Source organism: Solea senegalensis, unplaced genomic scaffold (genome assembly GCF_019176455.1).
Source record: "Solea senegalensis isolate Sse05_10M unplaced genomic scaffold, IFAPA_SoseM_1 scf7180000014217, whole genome shotgun sequence".
In the NCBI taxonomy this organism is placed as follows: Eukaryota; Metazoa; Chordata; class Actinopteri; order Pleuronectiformes; family Soleidae; genus Solea; species Solea senegalensis.
Window position 1 is genome coordinate 27,553 of NW_025320995.1, and position 20,506 is coordinate 48,058.

The 20,506-nt window shown below is 39.9% G+C and overlaps 1 protein-coding gene across 1 annotated transcript in view; it reads right to left on the bottom strand.

Annotated features, from left to right (window-relative positions):
• Window positions 1-20,506, bottom strand: part of LOC122760953 (voltage-dependent calcium channel subunit alpha-2/delta-2-like) — a 37,808-nt gene that overhangs the window by 9,344 nt on the left and 7,958 nt on the right. Inside the window, exons 2-22 of the mRNA XM_044016154.1 lie at window positions 15,595-15,676; window positions 11,425-11,541; window positions 11,151-11,210; window positions 7,846-7,890; window positions 7,550-7,685; window positions 7,328-7,459; window positions 7,181-7,238; window positions 7,050-7,100; window positions 4,814-4,913; window positions 4,564-4,725; window positions 4,370-4,480; window positions 4,192-4,270; window positions 3,268-3,317; window positions 3,008-3,097; window positions 2,821-2,886; window positions 2,449-2,523; window positions 2,278-2,352; window positions 1,638-1,709; window positions 1,323-1,394; window positions 713-774; window positions 512-588 (exon numbers count right to left, since the gene is read on the bottom strand). Coding sequence (XP_043872089.1) covers window positions 512-588; window positions 713-774; window positions 1,323-1,394; window positions 1,638-1,709; window positions 2,278-2,352; window positions 2,449-2,523; window positions 2,821-2,886; window positions 3,008-3,097; window positions 3,268-3,317; window positions 4,192-4,270; window positions 4,370-4,480; window positions 4,564-4,725; window positions 4,814-4,913; window positions 7,050-7,100; window positions 7,181-7,238; window positions 7,328-7,459; window positions 7,550-7,685; window positions 7,846-7,890; window positions 11,151-11,210; window positions 11,425-11,541; window positions 15,595-15,672 — 1,768 coding nt within the window. The 5' untranslated portion in view covers window positions 15,673-15,676. The remainder of the gene's footprint in view (window positions 1-511; window positions 589-712; window positions 775-1,322; window positions 1,395-1,637; window positions 1,710-2,277; window positions 2,353-2,448; window positions 2,524-2,820; window positions 2,887-3,007; window positions 3,098-3,267; window positions 3,318-4,191; window positions 4,271-4,369; window positions 4,481-4,563; window positions 4,726-4,813; window positions 4,914-7,049; window positions 7,101-7,180; window positions 7,239-7,327; window positions 7,460-7,549; window positions 7,686-7,845; window positions 7,891-11,150; window positions 11,211-11,424; window positions 11,542-15,594; window positions 15,677-20,506) is intronic.

A 20,506-nucleotide genomic window follows, 5' to 3' on the forward strand; every position in this document is an offset into this window, starting at 1 on the left:
TCCCTCCCATCCATCCATCCATCCATCCATCCATCCATCCATCCATCCATCCATCCATCCATCCATCCATCCATCCATCCATCCATCCATCCATCCATCCATCCATCCATCCATCCATCCAACAGCCTGTGCCCAAGTGGAAAGGGAACTTGGCTTTTAACCGGAGGGTTGCCAGTTCAAGTCCCCACCAGGTCAAAAGGGCTGGGGTACCCCTGAGCAAGGTACCCAATCCCCATTGCTCCCTGGGTGCTACTCAGTGTGGCAGCCCACTGCTCCTAATTCTAGGATGGTTCAAATGCAGAGAAATAATTTCCCTAAGCGGATTAATAAAGTATAAGATTTAGATCTATCTTGCTACCGAGCTAGAATCAATCTATCTGAATTGAACTCAAGCCAAAAAAAAAGTTTGTATAAGATAACCCAAACACCCATGTTCTCCGTGGTTACATCATAAATACTCTTACAAATACAGAGACTTGAAGTAAAGGCTCTCTGTCTGCCCCATACTCACACTGGAGCTGCAGCATCACATCACTCAGGTCTGCCTGGATGTAGTACTCGTTGTAAGGGGGTAATACCAAACCAAGACTTCAGATGGCAGCATCCAACAGGAAGAAACATGAGTGGGGCGACAGAGAGAGAGGAAAGGTCTCATATACAGTAGCGTGTTCTATAGAGAGTTCTTTATGATCATAACATCGTGGCCACTCACCTGTAATCTGTGCCGTTAATAGGAGTCCATGTGTAACCTCTGTACACATCATCGATGTATTGCTACACAAAAGAAGATTGTTCATTACTCATAGCAGTTAATGTGATGTAAACAGTTCAGGAATACTGGGTTTTAAATACTGTAGTTTTTTTGAAATTTTTAATTTAAGGTTAAATAAACTGTGAAAGGATTTGTCTCTGTCTATGCTACGTGTAATACTGTATATCCGTTTGTAGTGTGTGATGAATCGTATTTATCTTTTTGTGCAAATGGAGCTGCTACAGCCAAATAAGTTGAATTTATTTGTGTTTTCTGATACTGTTGTGTTTTCATTGTTGAGTGATAGAAAGAAAAATGGGGACGAGATGATGAGTTCTCATACTACCTAATAAAATAGATTAAAATTTTTAATGTGTCAGAAAAAAGGAGTGGGCATTAACACATTTGCCTGAATGGTTCGGTGTGTGGGATTTTGGAAGATCTCTTGACATTGATGGTGAATTATCACCTTTGTTACCTTGGAATTAGCCTTTTGCATGTGAATTAAGCGCCTGCCATGTTGCCAGAGATTGTCAATTAATAGTGTTGAAATACATGAAGCTTCACTTGCCTCATCAATGGACTTGATCAGAGTTTTGACCAGCATTTCACCTGGTCTCCCATCAATCATCTGTCTGCGAATCTAAGGCATGAAAACACAGTGTTAATATTGCATAATAATAATAAAACATGACCATGACCAAAAATCAAGCTGAGTGGGCCTCCAGTGAACCGCAAAAGGACATCACAGACTACCAGGCAGATTATCCTGAGGCAGATGATTTTTGTTCCCTGGCAATAACTTTGAACATGAGCTTTAAACAACAGCAAAGAGCAGAAAATGAGTGAAATCAGCAGCTTTGTTGTGTTGGTACAAAGAGCTCACCTCCTCTTTATTGCTGTCGTCCACCTCTGCGTCCAGGAAGTCCAGTGTCACAGGTTCAGGGAGATTCACGAGCTGAGAGAAAAAATACATTTACATTACAGATGTGTTAAAGCTGCAGTGTGTAACTTTGGTCACTTTTGTTGATCATGTTACATTTCTGCCTCTGTTTGGTCTTTGCAAACAGAAATGACGTGAGATTAATATGTAAGGTGCGACCTCAGACTACACACAGGCTCTGTCAACCTACTATCAGACATTTGTGTGTATACACTGGCAGTGCTGGGACAAGAAGTATTTATTTATCCTCCTTCTTAAATAATTTCATGGGTGATTTTCAGTCATTATCCAACCTGTCTGCAGCCATCTTAGTAGAAGTTCGTCGTGTAACGCTGCTGTGAGCTCCATCTGTCTTAATATAACATGAGTCATTTCCTGTGTGCAGTGTGGGAATGTCACCAGGTGACAAGAGAGAGTCGCGTGGAGTTAACCTATATAATGGAGTCTAATGGACATTTGTTTAAATTGAATGTCATTTAAATGTCACAGGTAAAAAGCATGCAGATTATGAACGGCTGTAGATTATCTGTTCTTAAAACTTGCCACAGGTGTAAAATCTTTTTTGCCTGTAACTGTAAATCACCTTTGGCTTGAGATTAGGATGTAGAAGAAGGTATCCGTTTGGATCGATGGCAAATATGTATCCATTTGCTCCAAGCTGTTCAGGACACAAAGATAACAGTTAAAACATATCAGTCCCTTCTGTCCAATGCAAAACATGCGAGTAAGAGTGCCGTGTGTGCGATGTACATACATTGAAGCGTGGCGTCAGTCTTTTTATCTCGTCAAGATGAACATCGACTCCCATGACCCCTAATATCAGCTGATTCTGGTGAGACAACAGTGAAAAAAAGTGGAAACATCACCACTATCTTGTCTTAGCTTAGCCAGGTGTCCAGTAAAATAATCTCCATGTCATAATCTTCGGTATTTAAAGCATAAATGAAGCAGGTGTGTCTCTTTTCTTTATGCTAAATTGAGTTGTATATGGCTGCAACACATGACGACTATCAGTCATTTCATTCAAATACTGAGCTCCTTTAAGCATATCCATTTGATATTCTGCAATACTATAGTGCATTTATTGCATAAACATATGCATAAAAAGCAAAAAAAAATGTGTTACCTGTGAGTTTCCATCCATGGTGAGGTTGAATACAGGCAATGTCCCAGTGACAACCATACCAAGACCCTGCAGATTACCAACACAGACCACATATAATGCACATTATAAGCTTTTCAGTGTGTCTGTATAGAGGCTAACAAGAATAGACGATGAAGTATTTATGAAAACATGTGTCATGAAGTCTCACCAGAGCATCCTGATACACATTAGTCCACTGAACCTGCTTGGCATCGCTGCCGGCCAAAACCATGGGGCGACCCAACACATCGAGGTACTCCTGAGAAAAAAAAAGAGAGAGACATACAGTACGTGACCAGGCCACGAGGACAAAGGCTGTGCAGGAAACATGTCAACGTAGATGCTTCTAAACACAAGGGTGAACTCCACAAGAAGAACCAGAGACAATGAACAGGGATCAGCTGTGTTAGAGACACTAGACAAACCCACCTGGGTGTTAATCCTTATAGCACAGATGGAGCGAATCTCAAAATAGTAACCTGGCAAGCAAGAGGAAAAAAAAAGGAAAAGAGAGAGGGAGAGAGAGTGTGATGCTATTAGAAACACACAGGGGTGGTGCTCATAAATAATCCAGATTTTACTCGATGTTACTAGACCAGTGACTCAGCCATTAAAATCCCACAGATAGGAAGCACAAACATTGTCTTTTTCTGGCAAGATGTTTGATCAGCTGATCACTAATTGGGATCGGCTCCTTAGAAACGATGCATATGTAATAATAAGATCGGACTTCCTTTAATAAATGTAAAACTGTAATACTGCAAGTGTGGGTCAAGAAAAAGAAAAATCTATTGTCGAATCTGTGACAAGATATGAATGTGAGAACAATCCGGACTCTCATTTGCATAATTGAATAAACAAATACCTGCAACTCTGCACTTTTATAGCGCTACGCAAACTGTGCACTTATATGTAAACTGTGTACATGTCCACCATTGTTGGTTGGTTATTTAGTTGCATAGTAATCTTAATGTCTAGTTAAGGACGTTATTTTCTAAACAGAGATCTACAGTTATTGCAATTACCAGAAAAACAATGAACCTCAGCCTAACCCTGAAAATTAGATTAAAAAAATAGCAGAGAAGCAGATATAAACAGCTCAAAGTTTTGAATTATATTTACATTACATTACATTATATTAATGTTAACAAATGCAGATTTATGCATCATATTAACACAAACCATTATAATTCCTTTTAACCCACTGCAACTTATGTACATATTTTGTTATTGCGTTACTGAAAAAAGTTTGAACTTGTGTTCTATTTAAATGCACCAACACACCAAGTCAAATTCCTTGTATGTGTAAATGTACTTGGCAATAAATACAGATTTGGAGCAGAAGTCACTTACCTTTATTGGTGCATGCAATCCACTGTAAGGGTGTGACATCATAGTTGTGCTGACCCACAGAAAAGGTGAACACTCGAACCTTGGCAGCAAAAAAACAAAATACAGAGAAGTGAAATGAAGACATTTCCGTGCTTCATGTTCAAATACCGAGAGATGAAATAATCCGAGGAAAACCAACTGTTTTGTTTGGCCAGTTGTACTGCATGAAGACATCCTGAGCTCTGTCCTCTCCTCCATCAGTAAACAGCATGATTATCTTATTGCAGTTTGCCCTGGGGACATTTGTCTTCTGAGGACAAAACAGAAAGAAAGGTTTGTAGAACAGAGTGAAACAGATCGGTCTTGATCAGACAGAATCAATATGTCACTTACATTTAACAGCTGGTTGAATGCAAAATGAAACCCAGACTTGTAGTCGGTGGTGCCTTTGGCCTGCATCTGCTGCACTGCCTCTTTGAAAATCTTTTTGTTGCGCACGTTTGCCTGGACGAGATGTTTGAAGCACGGAACCACCGCCTCGGCCTTCTCGTTAAACTGGAACACAGCAGAGACACAGGCGGGACTCAGATTTAGAGGAGGAGAAAGTAGGGATGTAACATGACAAGGAGTACGACGCTCTCACCCTGGCCACGTTGACGTAATCATCGTCAGACAGAGTGTCCAGCATTTCCACCACTGACGCTTTGATCAGTTTTAGGGTGAGTCCACTGACACTGCCGCTCCTGAGGAAACACACGAGCATCAGCTCAATCACGTCCTCAAACACATACTGCACAAAGGGAGAGAAAGCAAGTGTGTGCACAGAGCTATTCCTATTTTTTTACAAGGATCTGCACAACTATGCATCATCATTTCTCATTTACATGACAGGAAGAGAGTGCTGCTAAAAACCAGGAACTTGTTATTTTGAGTTAAACCCACTAATGAAGACGATGACGTGTGAGGAAATGAACCAACAACACAATCACCTGCAAAATTATGTAAATGTATTTAAGATTGGACAAACACTACATTGTAAATATGAGCTGGATGTCCTATCAATTAATACTTAATAACCAGAGGTGGAAGATAATGAATTACATTTACTTGTGTGACTTTAATTTAGTTTTTTTTTTGTGTGTGTGTGTTCTTGTACTTTTTAGAGTCATTTTTAAAATCTGTACATTTATTTTTACTTAAGTACTGTACTTCACTACGTTTTAAATCACATCCATTATTGAGAAAAAAAAAGATGCCCTTTAGTGAAAAAAAAAAATACTAAAATTGAATTTTTAAAGTTTTGCCTTTAATTAAAAACAATTCACATAAGATTTGTGTCCCCTTGCACGACAGAAGAAATAACCTTGTTACAAAAGTAACTAAGTAACTTTTACTCTACACATCTGAAACAAGCTACTTTTTTTAATTTAATTTAAATGTTATCAAACTAGTGTTACTTTTATTTGAATACAATATTTCAGTACTCTTTCCACCAATGTTTATAACCAGGACACCCTCAATGAGATTAAAAAAATATCAATACATACACCATATAATTAGTTTTCAGCATTCAGCGACCATACACAGACATAAATACAGAAAAACTATGAGAACACACATGGTTGCCATGGCGACTGCTTTGATGCAGGTGTGATGATGACCCAGACACACTCAGGTTCATTTGTAAAAGCTTGTGTTCGTCTTTGTCCACAATAACAGGATTAACCTTGCAAACAGTGACAGTGAATGACCCTTTATCCTCACAATGAACAGCAACAATCCAGTGACAACAACAGGCTGCTGCACTCAGCCTTTATCTGACCTCAACTACAACCCCATCACGTTTAAAACATTTAGGACAGTTTATTTGCAGAAAAGATGTATACTACACTCAAGTGTATAATCACCTTTTTTTTGTTTGTTTCAGTAGATTGAATGAGTGTACTTTTAGTAGTTCTACAGCAGCCCGAACAGACAAAACACTGCAAAAACTAAGGAGAAGAAAATCCTTTCTGGTCTGCGAAGGCCACCGTAGTTCCAGAGGCGTCCTCTGTTTGTTACAATCTGCAGTCTCACCATCAGATGTCACTAATGTTTACACACCGGACCTTTAAGTTCTTTGACATTTTGGGAAATACACTTCCAAAGAGTTTAATGAGAAAATTTAAATCACTTTTTTTAATCTGATCTTTATATCATCTTATATGTCTAAATCACATTTACTTAACCTTTAGATTTTAGACACACGAGCTGCATTTTCAGCTCATTTTGGTGCAGAGTCAGTGCCAGGTGCATACTTTAATACAACTTTAGCCAACCACACTCTCCAGTCCTGCAGACTAGTCGGACAACAAGGAGGATGCTGCAGCTTATTTGTGTGCAACTGCAGCATAAAGGTCACCTTTTAATGAGGAACCGATGCAAGGAAAACATGTAGTGAAGCCTGAGATCTAGTTTAAAGCTGCACCGCGTACTCGTGACAGGCCTAATTCAGCGCTATATCACACATATCTTACTGTAACACACGCTACCAATTTGGCATTCTATTTAAACTACATCACTCCTCTCATCTCTCTGCCCGTCAGTCCATTTGCCGCCTGTTGTCTGCCTGCCTGGAGTCTGCAGGCTCCAGTAGAGGGTTTAAGATATTTGCTTATGACTCCTCGTATCTCATGTAATATAATCTGTGGGGAGCGATGAGATCAGAGCCTAAGACGTCACAGTTAAATGTGATTTCCTGCTGCAATAACCATTTTAAACCCCAGTTGTCTGACTGAACTGAGACAAATATACAAGACAGATTTCAAAAGCTGAATTATTTAAGATAATTAATCATCCAAAGGCAACGCCCCAACCCAAATTTCTGAATCATTACTTACACATCGACGAGAATAACCATATCTTTAGGGGATGATGCGCCCTGGATGTACCTGTGACAAAGGAAAAGTGAGGTTAGAAAACTGCAAACTTCTACATCTACTGCACAGGTGAAAAATGCAGCACACTGTACCAGGGCCTCCTCCTCACGTCATACAGGTCAATTTTATCTGGCGCTTTCCACGGTGTCGCTGTAAGAGTAAAAAAACAATGTTTCCCTTGTGAATTTGACTTGAACCAGAATGAAGCTTTTTAAACCCTCTAATAGCCTAAAATCTACCTGGATAGTAGCGAGTGACTCCCGTTGCGCTCCCAAACGCCTGCCACAGCAATGACGGGTCCTCGCGACTGTTCTCCATGAAGACTTTCTCCAGCGCCTGCGTCCAATTCAGTTCATTCAGAATGACCGGAGCTGACAGGGGAAGAAGAAAAGATCAAGTTCAGCACAATCAGAGTTTATTACAAGTGGAAAATAAATTTAAAGAACGAATTATTCACTTGCCTCCTTTATAAATATCTGTGGGGATCTGAACAGCCGTGTATGAATAGTTGACGTTGTTTTTGAAGTTTGGATCGTAAACAAACTCCAGTTTGATATGGGAGGGATTCTCCACCTCTCCTTCTCCATCCATGGAATACTACGACGACAAGAGCAATTCACATTTTGTCATTTCAAAATACATTTTAACCACTTTTAAAATGTACAGTACACAAGACATCAACAATAATGCGTTGAACAGCCTTGGTAAGTATTACTGAGTAGTAGAGAATAGAGAGGATAGTGGAAAAATGACTCACATAATCCAGTTCAGCCTTGGAGTCATAGTAAGCCATGTCTAGCTCCTGAGGGGGGAAACATTACAACCGTGAAACACTGTGAGGACAGAAAATCACTTCAGGTGTTGTTGTATGGATGTAGCTTTGCAACAATGAACATCGACTCAGCTCAAACTTTAGAAAAAAAAATGTTCTCCAGTCAAATGTACAACAAAGCCTATTCTGTCGTTTTCAAAGAGTGGAGGTGCTGATGGGTTTGGTCTTTAGTAACCATTAAATACATTCTTATATGGTCAGTATAATGTTAACAAAATGTATGAACCTAAATGAGCCATATTTGAAAGTGGCATAGTTATAAGGTTATAAATTAGGAGCATTTAGGCTGCTTTCTTCCATTACTGTGTTGAAATGTACAGTATATACAGAGGCTATAAGAATGTGCGACACAGAGTGTCTTATACCATTTATTTACAGCACAACTTAGTTAATCTGATGAAAACTATATAAACTATACAACTATATAAACACATCGGAGCAAAAAGTACTCAAAATGTTTAAAATCGGATTGAATTTGTGAAATTTGGAAACACGTCACAGTTCAAATTTCACTTGGCTCGTTTTTGTGAACAAAAAGAAAAGAAAAACACGTCTATTGTGTGACTTCTGCACAATTATTGCTACTTTATATCACGACTAAAAATGTGATCTCAAATGAATCATGACTTTGACTCAACAACACATAAAACGCATTTTTTATAAACACACCCCCCCAGAGGATGTCCATATAAGGAGTTGTGTTTTATTCCCACGGGCAATTTACCATGGGTGCACCTGCAGGTTGCTACTTTGTATCACGACTAAAAATGTGATATAAGTGAATCATAATGAATCATAAATTTGACTAAACAACACATAAGAAGATAAAAAAGGCGCATTTTTAAACCCTGAATATGTGACCTATAAACACACACACACACACAGGATGTCCATATAAGGAGTTGTGTATTATTCCCACAGCACATTACCATGGGTGCACCTGCAGCACTAAAGGTTAAAGCTGTAGTGTGTAACTTTTAAATATAAACTCATGTCTGTTGCATACAAACCAGTCGAATTAGTTCACACGATACTGATTATCAGCTCTACAAAACTCTCTCTGTGTTGTCTCGTTTTTGTGTCTGTGGTGACAGACAGACAGACAGGCAGGCAGACAGAGGGAAGGTGGAAGCATGACAGCTATGGAAGTAAAGTGAGACGCCAGCAGAAATCATAGATTGATTAGGAATGATCCAAATTGCTCATGAGAAAGTGAGAAACCAAAATGAAATGAAAAATGAAGGAGACTTTGAGGTAAAGGCATTAGAACTCTGGTTCTATGAAACATGAGCGAGCTTGTGAGATACCAAAATGAATGTTGAACGAGAACTGATGGAATATGAAACTAGAGTTGTAGTTTCATATCTTTCAGATAAGGGCTGCAGGCTCACCTGAGGAGTGGGAGGATAGCAACACTCGCAGTGATTTGGCGACAGAAATCCTACGCCGGAGCCTTAAATTCTAAGTTCATTTTCATATAATAAGAGTCGACTGAGCGATCACATGCGATAATTAAACAGCAAAGCAGCAAATCCAACCCATTTGCGAAGCTGTAACCACCAAATGTTTTGCTTTTGTTCTCTCCTCAGTACGCTCACATCATGAATCAGTGGACACTTTGCACGGACTGAGCAGAGCATCGCCATCTGCTCGTCTTTCACCCCTCAGTTCTTTTTGCAGCGACTCACAATACTTCAGAATACTTCTTTAGACTGAGTTGTCGCGTTCTGATTAGCGTTCAGTTGAGCCTATATGACAATTCGACTACACGTGACAAGTTTCCGTCTGTTTTGGTGGTTACTTACACATTCAGACAGCTGCCCTGCTCTCCACAGAGTATGTTAGCTTCTTAAGACCTCCTCCTCTTATATCTTTCACATATTTAATATCATAATCTGTGATGGTTTATTCCTTGATTAAGTCTTGGCCTTGGTCTCCGTCAAATATCTTTTTTAGTAGCAGCGCTGGGGGCTTTTCATCATACCACACAATGCTTCATCTTGCTAAAAAAATGAATGTTCAATATCCATTTTTAAGGCACCATGGAAAAGAAGCTCATCTTTGTGTGCACCAGGTAACCATGGCAACTGCAAAACTCTATAGCCAGTCTGTCATAATAGGCGGCCCTCTCTATACATATGTAAATATTGTTTTGAAGATGAGCTTGCAAACTGTGGAAAACATTAAGACATTGGGTCTGTGTTTTTTACCCTCTCTAATTCAGATGCATTTTTTTTTCATTGCACGGAAAGAATGGAAAACAAACACGTAACTGGAGGACAGAAAATCTATCTGAACACTTCAGAAAATGGTCAATAAAGTTGTAAAGTGTTCACAATTTAAATGGAGCTTGCAAAACCAAAGTGCAGTCTTTTAAAATCTATTATAAAAATGACTCACATTGCTGTTGAGTATGAGTTACTATAATACAGTCTGTATTATATATGACGATGTTGCATAAAAATTTCAAAGCACTAACAGATAAAAAGACATGTGCTGAAGAAATAACCCTGTTTTAACCATAAAAGGACCAGGAAATGCCCTGTGAGTTAAGTGCTTTTGTCCATTTCAGAATAACGTTCAATATTGCATGTTAAAATTGTGAAGAAAAACAAAAGGTTTTATTTTGAAAAAAAACAATGCAGTTGTACATGAACACCAGATTGTGCGTGTTAAATTTGAACAGTATAAAATATATTCAAAATAACATTTCTTTTTGTCATTAGTCTTTGTCTCAATGTCCACAAACAAGCCAAAAAAAATGGAAACTATGTTCATGCATGTTTCCTACTCTCTCTTCACTGGTGACAAAGACGCTGATTTGCCGACTTCCTGCAACAGCGCAGTCACATGACCATAATAACCATATTGTCTTTGAAGTGCAACTTCTCAGCTTTCAGAAAGCGTTGGAATTTTTCCGATGTGTAATTACGGTAATGCAGAGTGTCTGCAATGTTTTTTGGAAACTGGAGAACCCGAAGAAAACCCACACACACACACACATGTGGAGAACATGCAAACAAAAGAACACAAAGAAAGGCCCGTGTTCTGACCGGGTCAGGAACCTCAGGTCTTTTTACTGACAAACACAGAACAGGACCCTAAATTGTCTGCTCACTATATTAAATAAAAACATACCACAACAATATTAAAGACGGAAGATTAGAACACAGATCACAACGAACACACGACAACAAGAATGTGTGAGTAATGGATCGGATCAGATTTACCTTGATTCCATCCTGCCATAGATGCTCGCGCTGGAGCCGCTCTGCCTCACTGGCTAACCTCTAAATATGCAAACAAATGCAGAAACATTAGAAGATGAGAGAAACTTTGTTTCTTATAATGTACTTTGTACAGCAATGGGGGATTGGTGCATTGCTCAAGGGCACCATAGCCTGGATTTGAACCAGCAATCCTCCAGTTACAAGTCCAATTCCTTTCCTTTTGGCCACGAGCTGCCATAATAATAACAATAATACAGAAACAGCGTAGACTTACATCCAGGGCTTTGCGCTTCTTAGCCAGAAGCTTCTCGATGTCTGAGGCCACCTTCTCCACAATCTTCCGAGGCTGATTCTTCACCAAACTAAATCGTCGTCTCTCTTCGTTGTAGATCTGAAATTTCAGAATGGACAATTTAGGAAGAAAAAAACGTGTGTGAGAGCAACAACGGCTGCAGGATCATTGTGTAAAGTCCATTATTTTGTGCTGACCTAATGTCTTTCCGTTGACCATTTGTAACCTTGACTTTAATTGTCTCGGCTGACTTGGCACAAAATGTAATGTCCATTACCAATGCACCTGATGTTTTTATGGGCAGTAAAATGCTGTTTGATGTGTGTGTGTATTTTGTTAAACTGAAACAAACGAACAATTTACAAAAGGTAATTTACTTTAAATAATGATGCAGGGGAACAGTCAGCTGTTGTGTTTGTGAGTTCAATCCAAATCTGTTTGGCTCCTTTAATGTAATCTCCTCACACTCTGCGTCTGTTGTCTTCAGAGATGTTTTCAGCAGAGTTTTTTACTCCTTTATTCCATCTCTTACCAAATGAAAGCTGGATTTCTCCTACTTCTTTTACTTTATCATTGACAGATCACCACATGAATTGTCCTCTAATTAGAAAAAATTAAAATGAAAGAAAGAAAACACTTATATATGATATGAAAAAAAGACACTTTTCAAAAAGTATTTCAGGTGAATGCAATACGCATTTACGTACATTTCTATAACCCAGAAGAAATAACAAATATTTCCATGCAGCATATTTTAGTAGTAAAGGAATTTGCAAATTTAAACATATAAAGTTTCCTGCACGTTCAAAGCCAGCATACTGCAGCTTTATATCACATCTGCACTGTATATAAACCAGATCACATAGAGTAGAACATGCAGGCTTTAAAACCTGACTATAACCAATGCTGTCTTCCTTCAGTAAATTACTTTTGGTGAGTGCCACTTCAGGAGGTTCAGCATGACCAGGGTTACAAGGGGACAAGAAGAAGAGGCTGCAGTGTGTTATTCTGTGCGCTTTGAGTGACAGGATACATCAGAGAGAGATCAGAGAGGAGATGAAGACAGGGACAGCTGGGGACGCAGTGACCTGGATGAGGAGCAGATTTGGAAAAAACCTTCACACAGACAGACCAGCACCACGTGACCACATCCTCAACCTATAAATGGACTCCATGAACACGACTCGTAGACAACCCTCCATTTGTGCGGTGGCCAGATGCTTTAAAAGCCCACATCGCACAGAGGGGAAGACACAGTAATGGGTGAGCTGTTGTGTGAACCGTGTGCTGTCTGTGAACGGCCTCATGTGTGCAACACATTCAGCATCAACAACCATCGGAAACCAAAATGACTGACGTGAACTCTCTCTGGGAGCAACGTGTCATCAAAAAAGGCCAAAAGCATACTTACGTTTTGACGTTAATGCCATCGAGACGACGTTTTGAGCTTATTTATGTATTTATGTGAGTATTTTTGGGTATTTTTATTTTTTTTGTTTTGTTTTTAGCCCCATTGTAGCCCACGTCTACATTGTGTTTTTAACATAGTGCTTAGTAGGTTCTCTCCCACATGCTGGGTAGGGTTTCCTCGTGCAATCTGGAATCTGTGTTTTGCTGAATAGTTGTGTGTGGAGCGGTGTCAAACGTATGGCCCGTGGGCCAGAACCGGCCCGTGGGCCAGAACCGGCCCGTCTGAAGGTCCAATCCTGCCAATAAGAATGCTGCGGCCCCTTTAACCCTTAGAACACCGAGCATTTTGGCTGCTTTTTTCCATCACTATATTTAAACATACAGTATATACAGAGGCTATAAAGTGTCGTATATCGTTTTTTCAGTAAAACTTAGGCAGTCTGACGAAATAAAATGTTTAATTTTCACCAACTATATAGACACACATGAGCAAAAAGTACTCCAAATGTTTAAAATCGGACTGAATTTATGAAATCTGGAAATACGTCACAGTTCAAAGGTCTATTTTGTGACTTCTGCACAATTATTGGTACTTTATATCACTACTAAAAATTTAATATATAAAATGAACTTTTACTCAAAAAAACGTCTGAATATGTGAACTATAAACACCCCCCCCAGGATGTCCATATAAGGAGTTGTGTATTATTCCCACAGCAAATTACCATGGGTGCACAGATCCCTGCCATGTGAGCACTAAGGGTTAATTGTGATGTAACATTGAGGAGGTGGGTTTCATTTGCTTTGAAATAAAACTGGTTTGGTTTTGGGAGCTTTAGAAAAGAAAAAGCCTCTGACAGTATTTTTACTCAGAAACCTCCATCTTGTACCACGAATCTCCAGCTGCCCAAACAGATGTAAGTTGAAGCACGAGTTTACTTTGCAATTTAAGAAAAAACAGCTTCTCCAATCACACAGTTGATATGTTTTTCACCGGGGGCATTTGCCATTTCACTGACAGAGATCACCAGACAATGTGGTAATTATGTGGTTTTTAATTGGTTGAGGAATTGACGGTAAAGGTTTGACTTCCTTGACCAGGAATTTTACTGGATTACAGGCAGCACCGAGCAATTTTCTTAATAAAAACCACAGAATTTGAGTGTTTCGGGATCATGCGCGGATTAATCAGGATTGAATGAACAAGTGAATCTCGCATCAAGGCATTATTACAGGCTGCAGGCTGCAGGCTGACCATCTGCTCTGCTGTGACACAAACAGGGGACACGTGCCGCTGCTCTCAGCTGAGGGAACGCCTCCACACATCCGTCCAGAGCAGACTTCTCTGGTCTCCTACACATGATCTTTATGATGATCTTTTTTCAGGTCAATTACAGCCAACTGTCACAGCTTTGCCAGCAGGGACGTAAAAATAACGGTCGACTCAAATCATTTACTGATTCATTTGAGAATGGATCTTGTTTACATGTGAACCAAAGACTAGATTGTGCATTCAAAAAAATGTATGAAAAAAATCCAAGACAAATTTTCAGTATATTTTTTAACTTAAAATTATGCAGAAAAAAAAGATCATTTTTATTACAATTAATTTGTCAGTAACATTTACCAATAACTCAAAGTGATATTTCCGTAAATTATTAGCTTTTAACCCTTAGAACACAGAGGATTTAATCTGCTTTTTTTCCCCATTTCTATGTTCAAACATACTTACAGAGGCGATAAGAATGTGCACTATAGAGTTTCTTATATCCTTTTTTTCCAACACAACCTATAGGCAATCTAATAAAAATATGTTTTTATATAAACACAGTTCACTTGGGAAAAACGGTGTATTTTGTGGCTTTTGCACAATTATCGCTACTCCTGTTTGTTTTGTTTTTTAAGTGCAATTTAAAATGAATCCTAACTTTGACTCAACAACGTATAAGAAGATTAAAAATCCCCCCAGGATGTCCAGGATGAGAATAAGGAGTTCTGCATTATTCCCGTGGCAAATTTACCAAGTGTGCACCTGCGGCACAGGTCAGTGCCACGTGAGCACTAAGGGTTGAATGTTAAAACAAGCATTGAATCCTCACATTTTGAAAGCGTCACATGTTTTATAGCTATACCCCTATTTCTCAAAATAAGACTCAATCATTTTCTGTACACTTCTCTACACTTCTCAACTCTTCTGACTGTTGATTTAACTGTTTTAATCAAAGGATGACCTCCAACAAAAAGGTCTATTTTCTTCCTTTTATGTGGATTGAAGAGTGAAAAATTAAAAATTTAGTTTCTGAATTTCATAAAAATTACTTCTTTATTTTACGTAACGTAAAAAGAAATATAATAAAAAATATACCAGATGTGAACATTTGCCATGAACCTGACAACAGCGACAAATTAATACATAACACGACTTATGTGAGCTCTTCATTAATATTCATGCAACATACAGTCATTTGAGTCTAACATTATAAGTGTGAACTAATAATTACTGAAAACACGATACAAAGAGCAAAAGCAATATTGAACATAAAATATTAGACTTTATAAAAGAAACAACCCATCAGTCAAGAACTATTCACTTGCTCTATGAACCGATATAAATTCCATAGATTTAACGGCTGTTTTGCACGCTGATGTGTCAGCTCAGCGCTTCTCTTCTCTTACGGAGCCTGTGCAGCGCGGTGATGAATAAGACCTGAGTGTACTATAAAAAGAAAGCTACACACTCACCCCTTTCAACTGCTGAGCCCCTGTGATTTGTTGAAAGACTCTGTCAATCTCCTGCTCGATACGCCTGGCCCAGTGCATTATCCTGTGGAGAGACATCACACACGGACTGTCACAGACGGACTGTTTGAGCTGCACACACACACACACACACACAATCGTAACACAAACAGCTTGTTTTCAAGAGTGAACCGAATCGCAACACAACTGGGGCTGCAGCTAACGATTCAACAAACATCAACATGTTTGTTGAACAAGTTGTTTGATACCTGTATGTGTGTGTGATGGTGTGAAACCCCTTAAAACAGCTTTTTGAGGGTTAAGGTTTGGTTTTAAGGTTAGTGTAAGAAATTGAGTTACAATTAGGGTAAGGGTTTGGAATTTAGTTGTGATGGTTAAGGTTAGGGAATCCATTATATCTATGATGGTCCTTACTTTTGGCGTGTTTCCACTAGCTTGACTCGACTCGCCACAGCACGGTACGGTTATTTCGCTTTTCCATTAGTGACAGTACCTGGTACGTGGTACTTTTTTTAGTACCTGCTCTGGCGAGGTTTCAAGCGAGCTGAGCTTATACTATGCGTGGCGTCGTCAGATTGCCGCCACAGGAAGAGACACAATCTCCAACATTTAGCAAGCAAAATGTCTAAAATCTCATCATTTAACAGAGGAGCCTGGTGTATTTAGCGTCTGTGCTCCAGTCATGTGCTGAACAACTCTTTTAATGAACTGATTCTAATGATTCAGTTACTGAAAACAACTGCTTTATACATTGTGTGTGTCGTGTATAAAACGAAGCCACCGCAGATTCGTGGAGCTGTGATGACTCCACCCACGTTGAGGAGGTACTGTCTCGTCATGGAAAACCAACCAAACTGCGTTGAGTCGAGCCGAGGTGAGGCGGTACGATATAGTGGAAAAACGCCATTTGAATGCTGTGCAAACGTGTGTGTACAGAATATGTTTGTGCCAAATTTGGCAGGTGGTTAGTAACACATTTTCCTGTGATGTGACAAAGTCAGGGGATATAATATTTTGAACTGCTCACCATGGACTCTAAGCCTGTTGCTTAACAAAAAGAGTCAGAAAAGCAAAAATGCTGATATAGTCTATTCTTCACCCAGCTATATTGTGCAGCGCAAAAATGGATGATCCTCCACATTGGAACGGAAGTCTCTGCATCGAAAGGGAATTTGTGATGCAGCGACATCCACCAGGAGCACAAACATACACAACCAGAGAGCGCTGGATCAAATCCTCAGACTGAGCTAATAAAATATGTAACAGTGTGCCTGTGTTGCACATATGCATCAAAGTCAGCGGCAGAAACACCAGTGATTTCGACCACGATGGCAGCAGATGATGGAGGACTGCCAGCAGCAACACACACTTAAACTTTTTTGGGGGTCAATAAATAGTGTAGGTTCCTGGTTATTCAGTGAATAAGATTCAGATCGCACCAGAACTCCCACCGATCTCCCTGGTAAATGTCAACTCCAACACATAATTCACATCCAGCACATGAGATTATTTATTCCCTCCCAGCCTACACACACACACATCCTCCTGAATGTGTTCTTGAACAAAAAATGTACTAATTACAGTACCTACAGAATTTGGACAACCTCTAACAGGCTATCCATGCATTGCCGTGGCAAACTTGCATTCAGAGCTACACACTGACATACGTCCAGAAAACCAATGCTCATCGTGCTGATCTTATAGTATCTTCTTCTTCGGAGACATATCCTCCTTCTCTTTCCTTCATGATTCACTTCATTATTTTTAGAACATGCCGCCACAGCAGAGAGAAAACATCAAGAAGAAAGGTGGGAAAAAAATAGGATGAATCTTCTAAGGCCAACTGTTTTCTTGCCAAAATCAGAAAAAAAAATTGAAGTGTTGTTTGAAATAAATAAATAAATAATACTGCAAAAATCAAATGTGAATCTTTTTCTTGAGAAAAGAAAAGAAACCAGTGGGTGTGTGGAGTGGGCTGGGACTGACTTGATTTTTTGCCAGTGACCACAGGATCACATGAGGTCTGTTTTTGGTCAAACAAAAGTGGACACTGGATATAAGAGACAGCACAAAAACTAAGTGTCTGTCCTGCGTAAACATGACAATCTATTGCAGAGTAGCAGCAAACGCACTGCTGCTAGCACGGAAATGAAAATAAACACCAATATTATCTCACAACAGAATAATGTCACTCACATGGAAACAGCAGGTCAAAGATAAAGATTTCACTGTTTAGGTGATTTACAGTCGATAAATTCACTTTTTTTGGGACTAAAGTCGTAATATTATGAAAATAAAGTCATAATATTATCAGTATAAAGTCGTAATCAATGAAGTAATGATATTATTAGAAAAAAGTTGTAATCAATAAAGTCCTAATATTATCAGAAAAAAACAATATTAAGAAAAAAAGTTGTGATACTAGATAGAAGTTTTTTCTCGTAATATTATGACTTTATTCTCGTAATATGTAACAAGTTTATTCTCATAATATTAAGACTTTATTCTCTAACTCATATTTAGTTTGGCGCTAATACTCTTGGAATAGTTTAAGCGATTCATAAATCTAAAATGACCAGACAACATTTTCATCTAAAGAAAAATGACATCAATATAAACAATATGACACTGCCTTTATATTCTATGTCTATTCTATAGAAAATGTTCCCTCTGTTGTAATAAATCCTGCAATGCAATCATTTCCCAGTCTGTAAAACACACGCAGCATTCTGCATTAGAAAGATCCATATGATGCAGACGATTATCACAAACTCATGCTCCAGACTCACTGCTACATGCCCACAGTTTCCCACCCTGAGGCTCAGAGTGTCTTCACTGTTCGGGGCCTTCATTCATTGTCTGAACAGGTGATTCTGAGGTTCAGTCCGGCCAGAGGTGAGACATTTATTTAAGCTTTTTACCTAAATCAGTTGGAGGCAGCAGAATAAATCTTAATTCCCAGAAAGGATCCTCTAAGTGCCCAGAGAATCGATCTATTATCAGTCAAACGGCTCTCAGCAGAGTTACGAGGCAGCATCACAGAGTAAAGTCTTGTCGGGCTTGTTTCTAGTGTTGGATGAGCCACAAATCTCGACTCGAACCGTTCCCCACATCCACATAAAGATGGATCTGTTCGGCTATCACTGAGTTTCCCTTTTCTCCTTTGATGCCGCAAGTCCGAGCTGACACAGAGGATGTGGAATACTTTCAGATCTGGAATTTTAGGTTCACGTCTGGGAATTAAGTGCCACGTTATGTCTGGAAAAACTGAAATGTAAGCTATTTCCATTTTTATTTGTATTTATTTTTGAACTCCAGTGTACAGAGGCGATAAGAATGTGCACTGCACAACCAGCACAACCTATAGGCAATCTGATGAAAAAAAAAATGTTATATATACACACACCTGAGCAAAAGGTACTAAAAATGTTTTAAATCGGATTGAATTTGTGAAATTTGGAAATACGTCACAGTTCAAAGTTCACTTGGCTTGTTTTTTGGGAACAAAAAGAAAAGAAAAACAGTCTATTATGTGATTTCTGCACAATTATTGCTACTTTCTATCTATCTATCTATCTATCTATCTATCATCTCCCCCTTTCCCCACACTGTGCTCCATTTGCTCTCCTGTGCAGAAAACTCTGTATCACTGTCACAACCGAACAAGGACTTGAACCCAATAGCACGACTCAGAGACAACTTCCAAAAATACTCTAATTTATTGGACAAAGTAACAAATAAAAATCACTCTCAAAGGGAGGAAAAGTATCAACAGAAAATCACTCTATCGAGGAATCACTAGATAAGCAAAAGGCCAAAGTAACAAATTATAATCACTCACTGGGAGGAGACAAAAGGTCTAGGCAAGGTGCCAAATCAAAATCACTCTTCACGAGGAAAAAACTCTGATGGCTCAAAAAGGGACAAAACAAAGTAGCAACTAAGAAAAGCAAAAACCTTACAAACAATTGACGTGGCATGGATTGGCGTGGGTTCTCTGGCATGACAGACAAGACGAACTGACGCAGGGCAGAGGGAAGCACAGGCTATATGTAACTCAAAGTAAATGGGGAACAGGTGGAAACAATCAGGGCGGGAAGATAATCAGACTGGCGGGAAAACTACAGGGGAAGGGCAAGTTATCTGAAACGAGAGGAAAGAGAGATGTCAAAATAAAACAGGAAGTCACAAAACAAATAGAAGGCAAAACTAAACATAACTTAACACAACTTTCTGGATATGACAGTACCCCCCCCTCTAGGGACGGCACCTGCGGCCCAGATAACTGAGGGTGGCGTCTGTAAAAGTCTGTGATGAGGTCAGGATCCACAATAAAGCTAGCAGGAACCCATGATCGTTCCTCTGGACCGTAGCCCTCCCAATCCACCAGGAACTGCCTGCCCCGGCCCCTGTTGCGCACAGCCAGCAGAGCCTTGACTGAGTAGACAGGGCCGCCGTCGACCATCTGGGGAGGTGGAGGGGGTGCGGCTGCGGGCACCATGAGGCTTTCCTTAACCGGTTTCACCCGGCTGACGTGGAAGGTGGGGTGGACTCTCATGGACCGGGGCAAACGCAGACGGACAGCGGAAGGGCCGATGACCTTGGACACTGGGAAAGGCCCCACGAACCGTGGAGCCAACTTCCTGGAGGCGACTTGGAGAGGCAAATCCCGCGTAGAGAGCCAGACCTTCTGGCCAGGCTTGTATACAGGCGCAGGTAGGCGCCTCCGATCAGCAGCCCTCTTCATGCGGTCCACACTGCGTAGGAGTGCCTTACGGGCGGCTGCCCAGATGCGGTGGCATCGCCGGACCATGGCATGGGCCGACGGGACGATGATCTCCTTTTCTGTCTCGGAGAAGACAGGGGGCTGGTAGCCGAAGACGCACTGGAATGG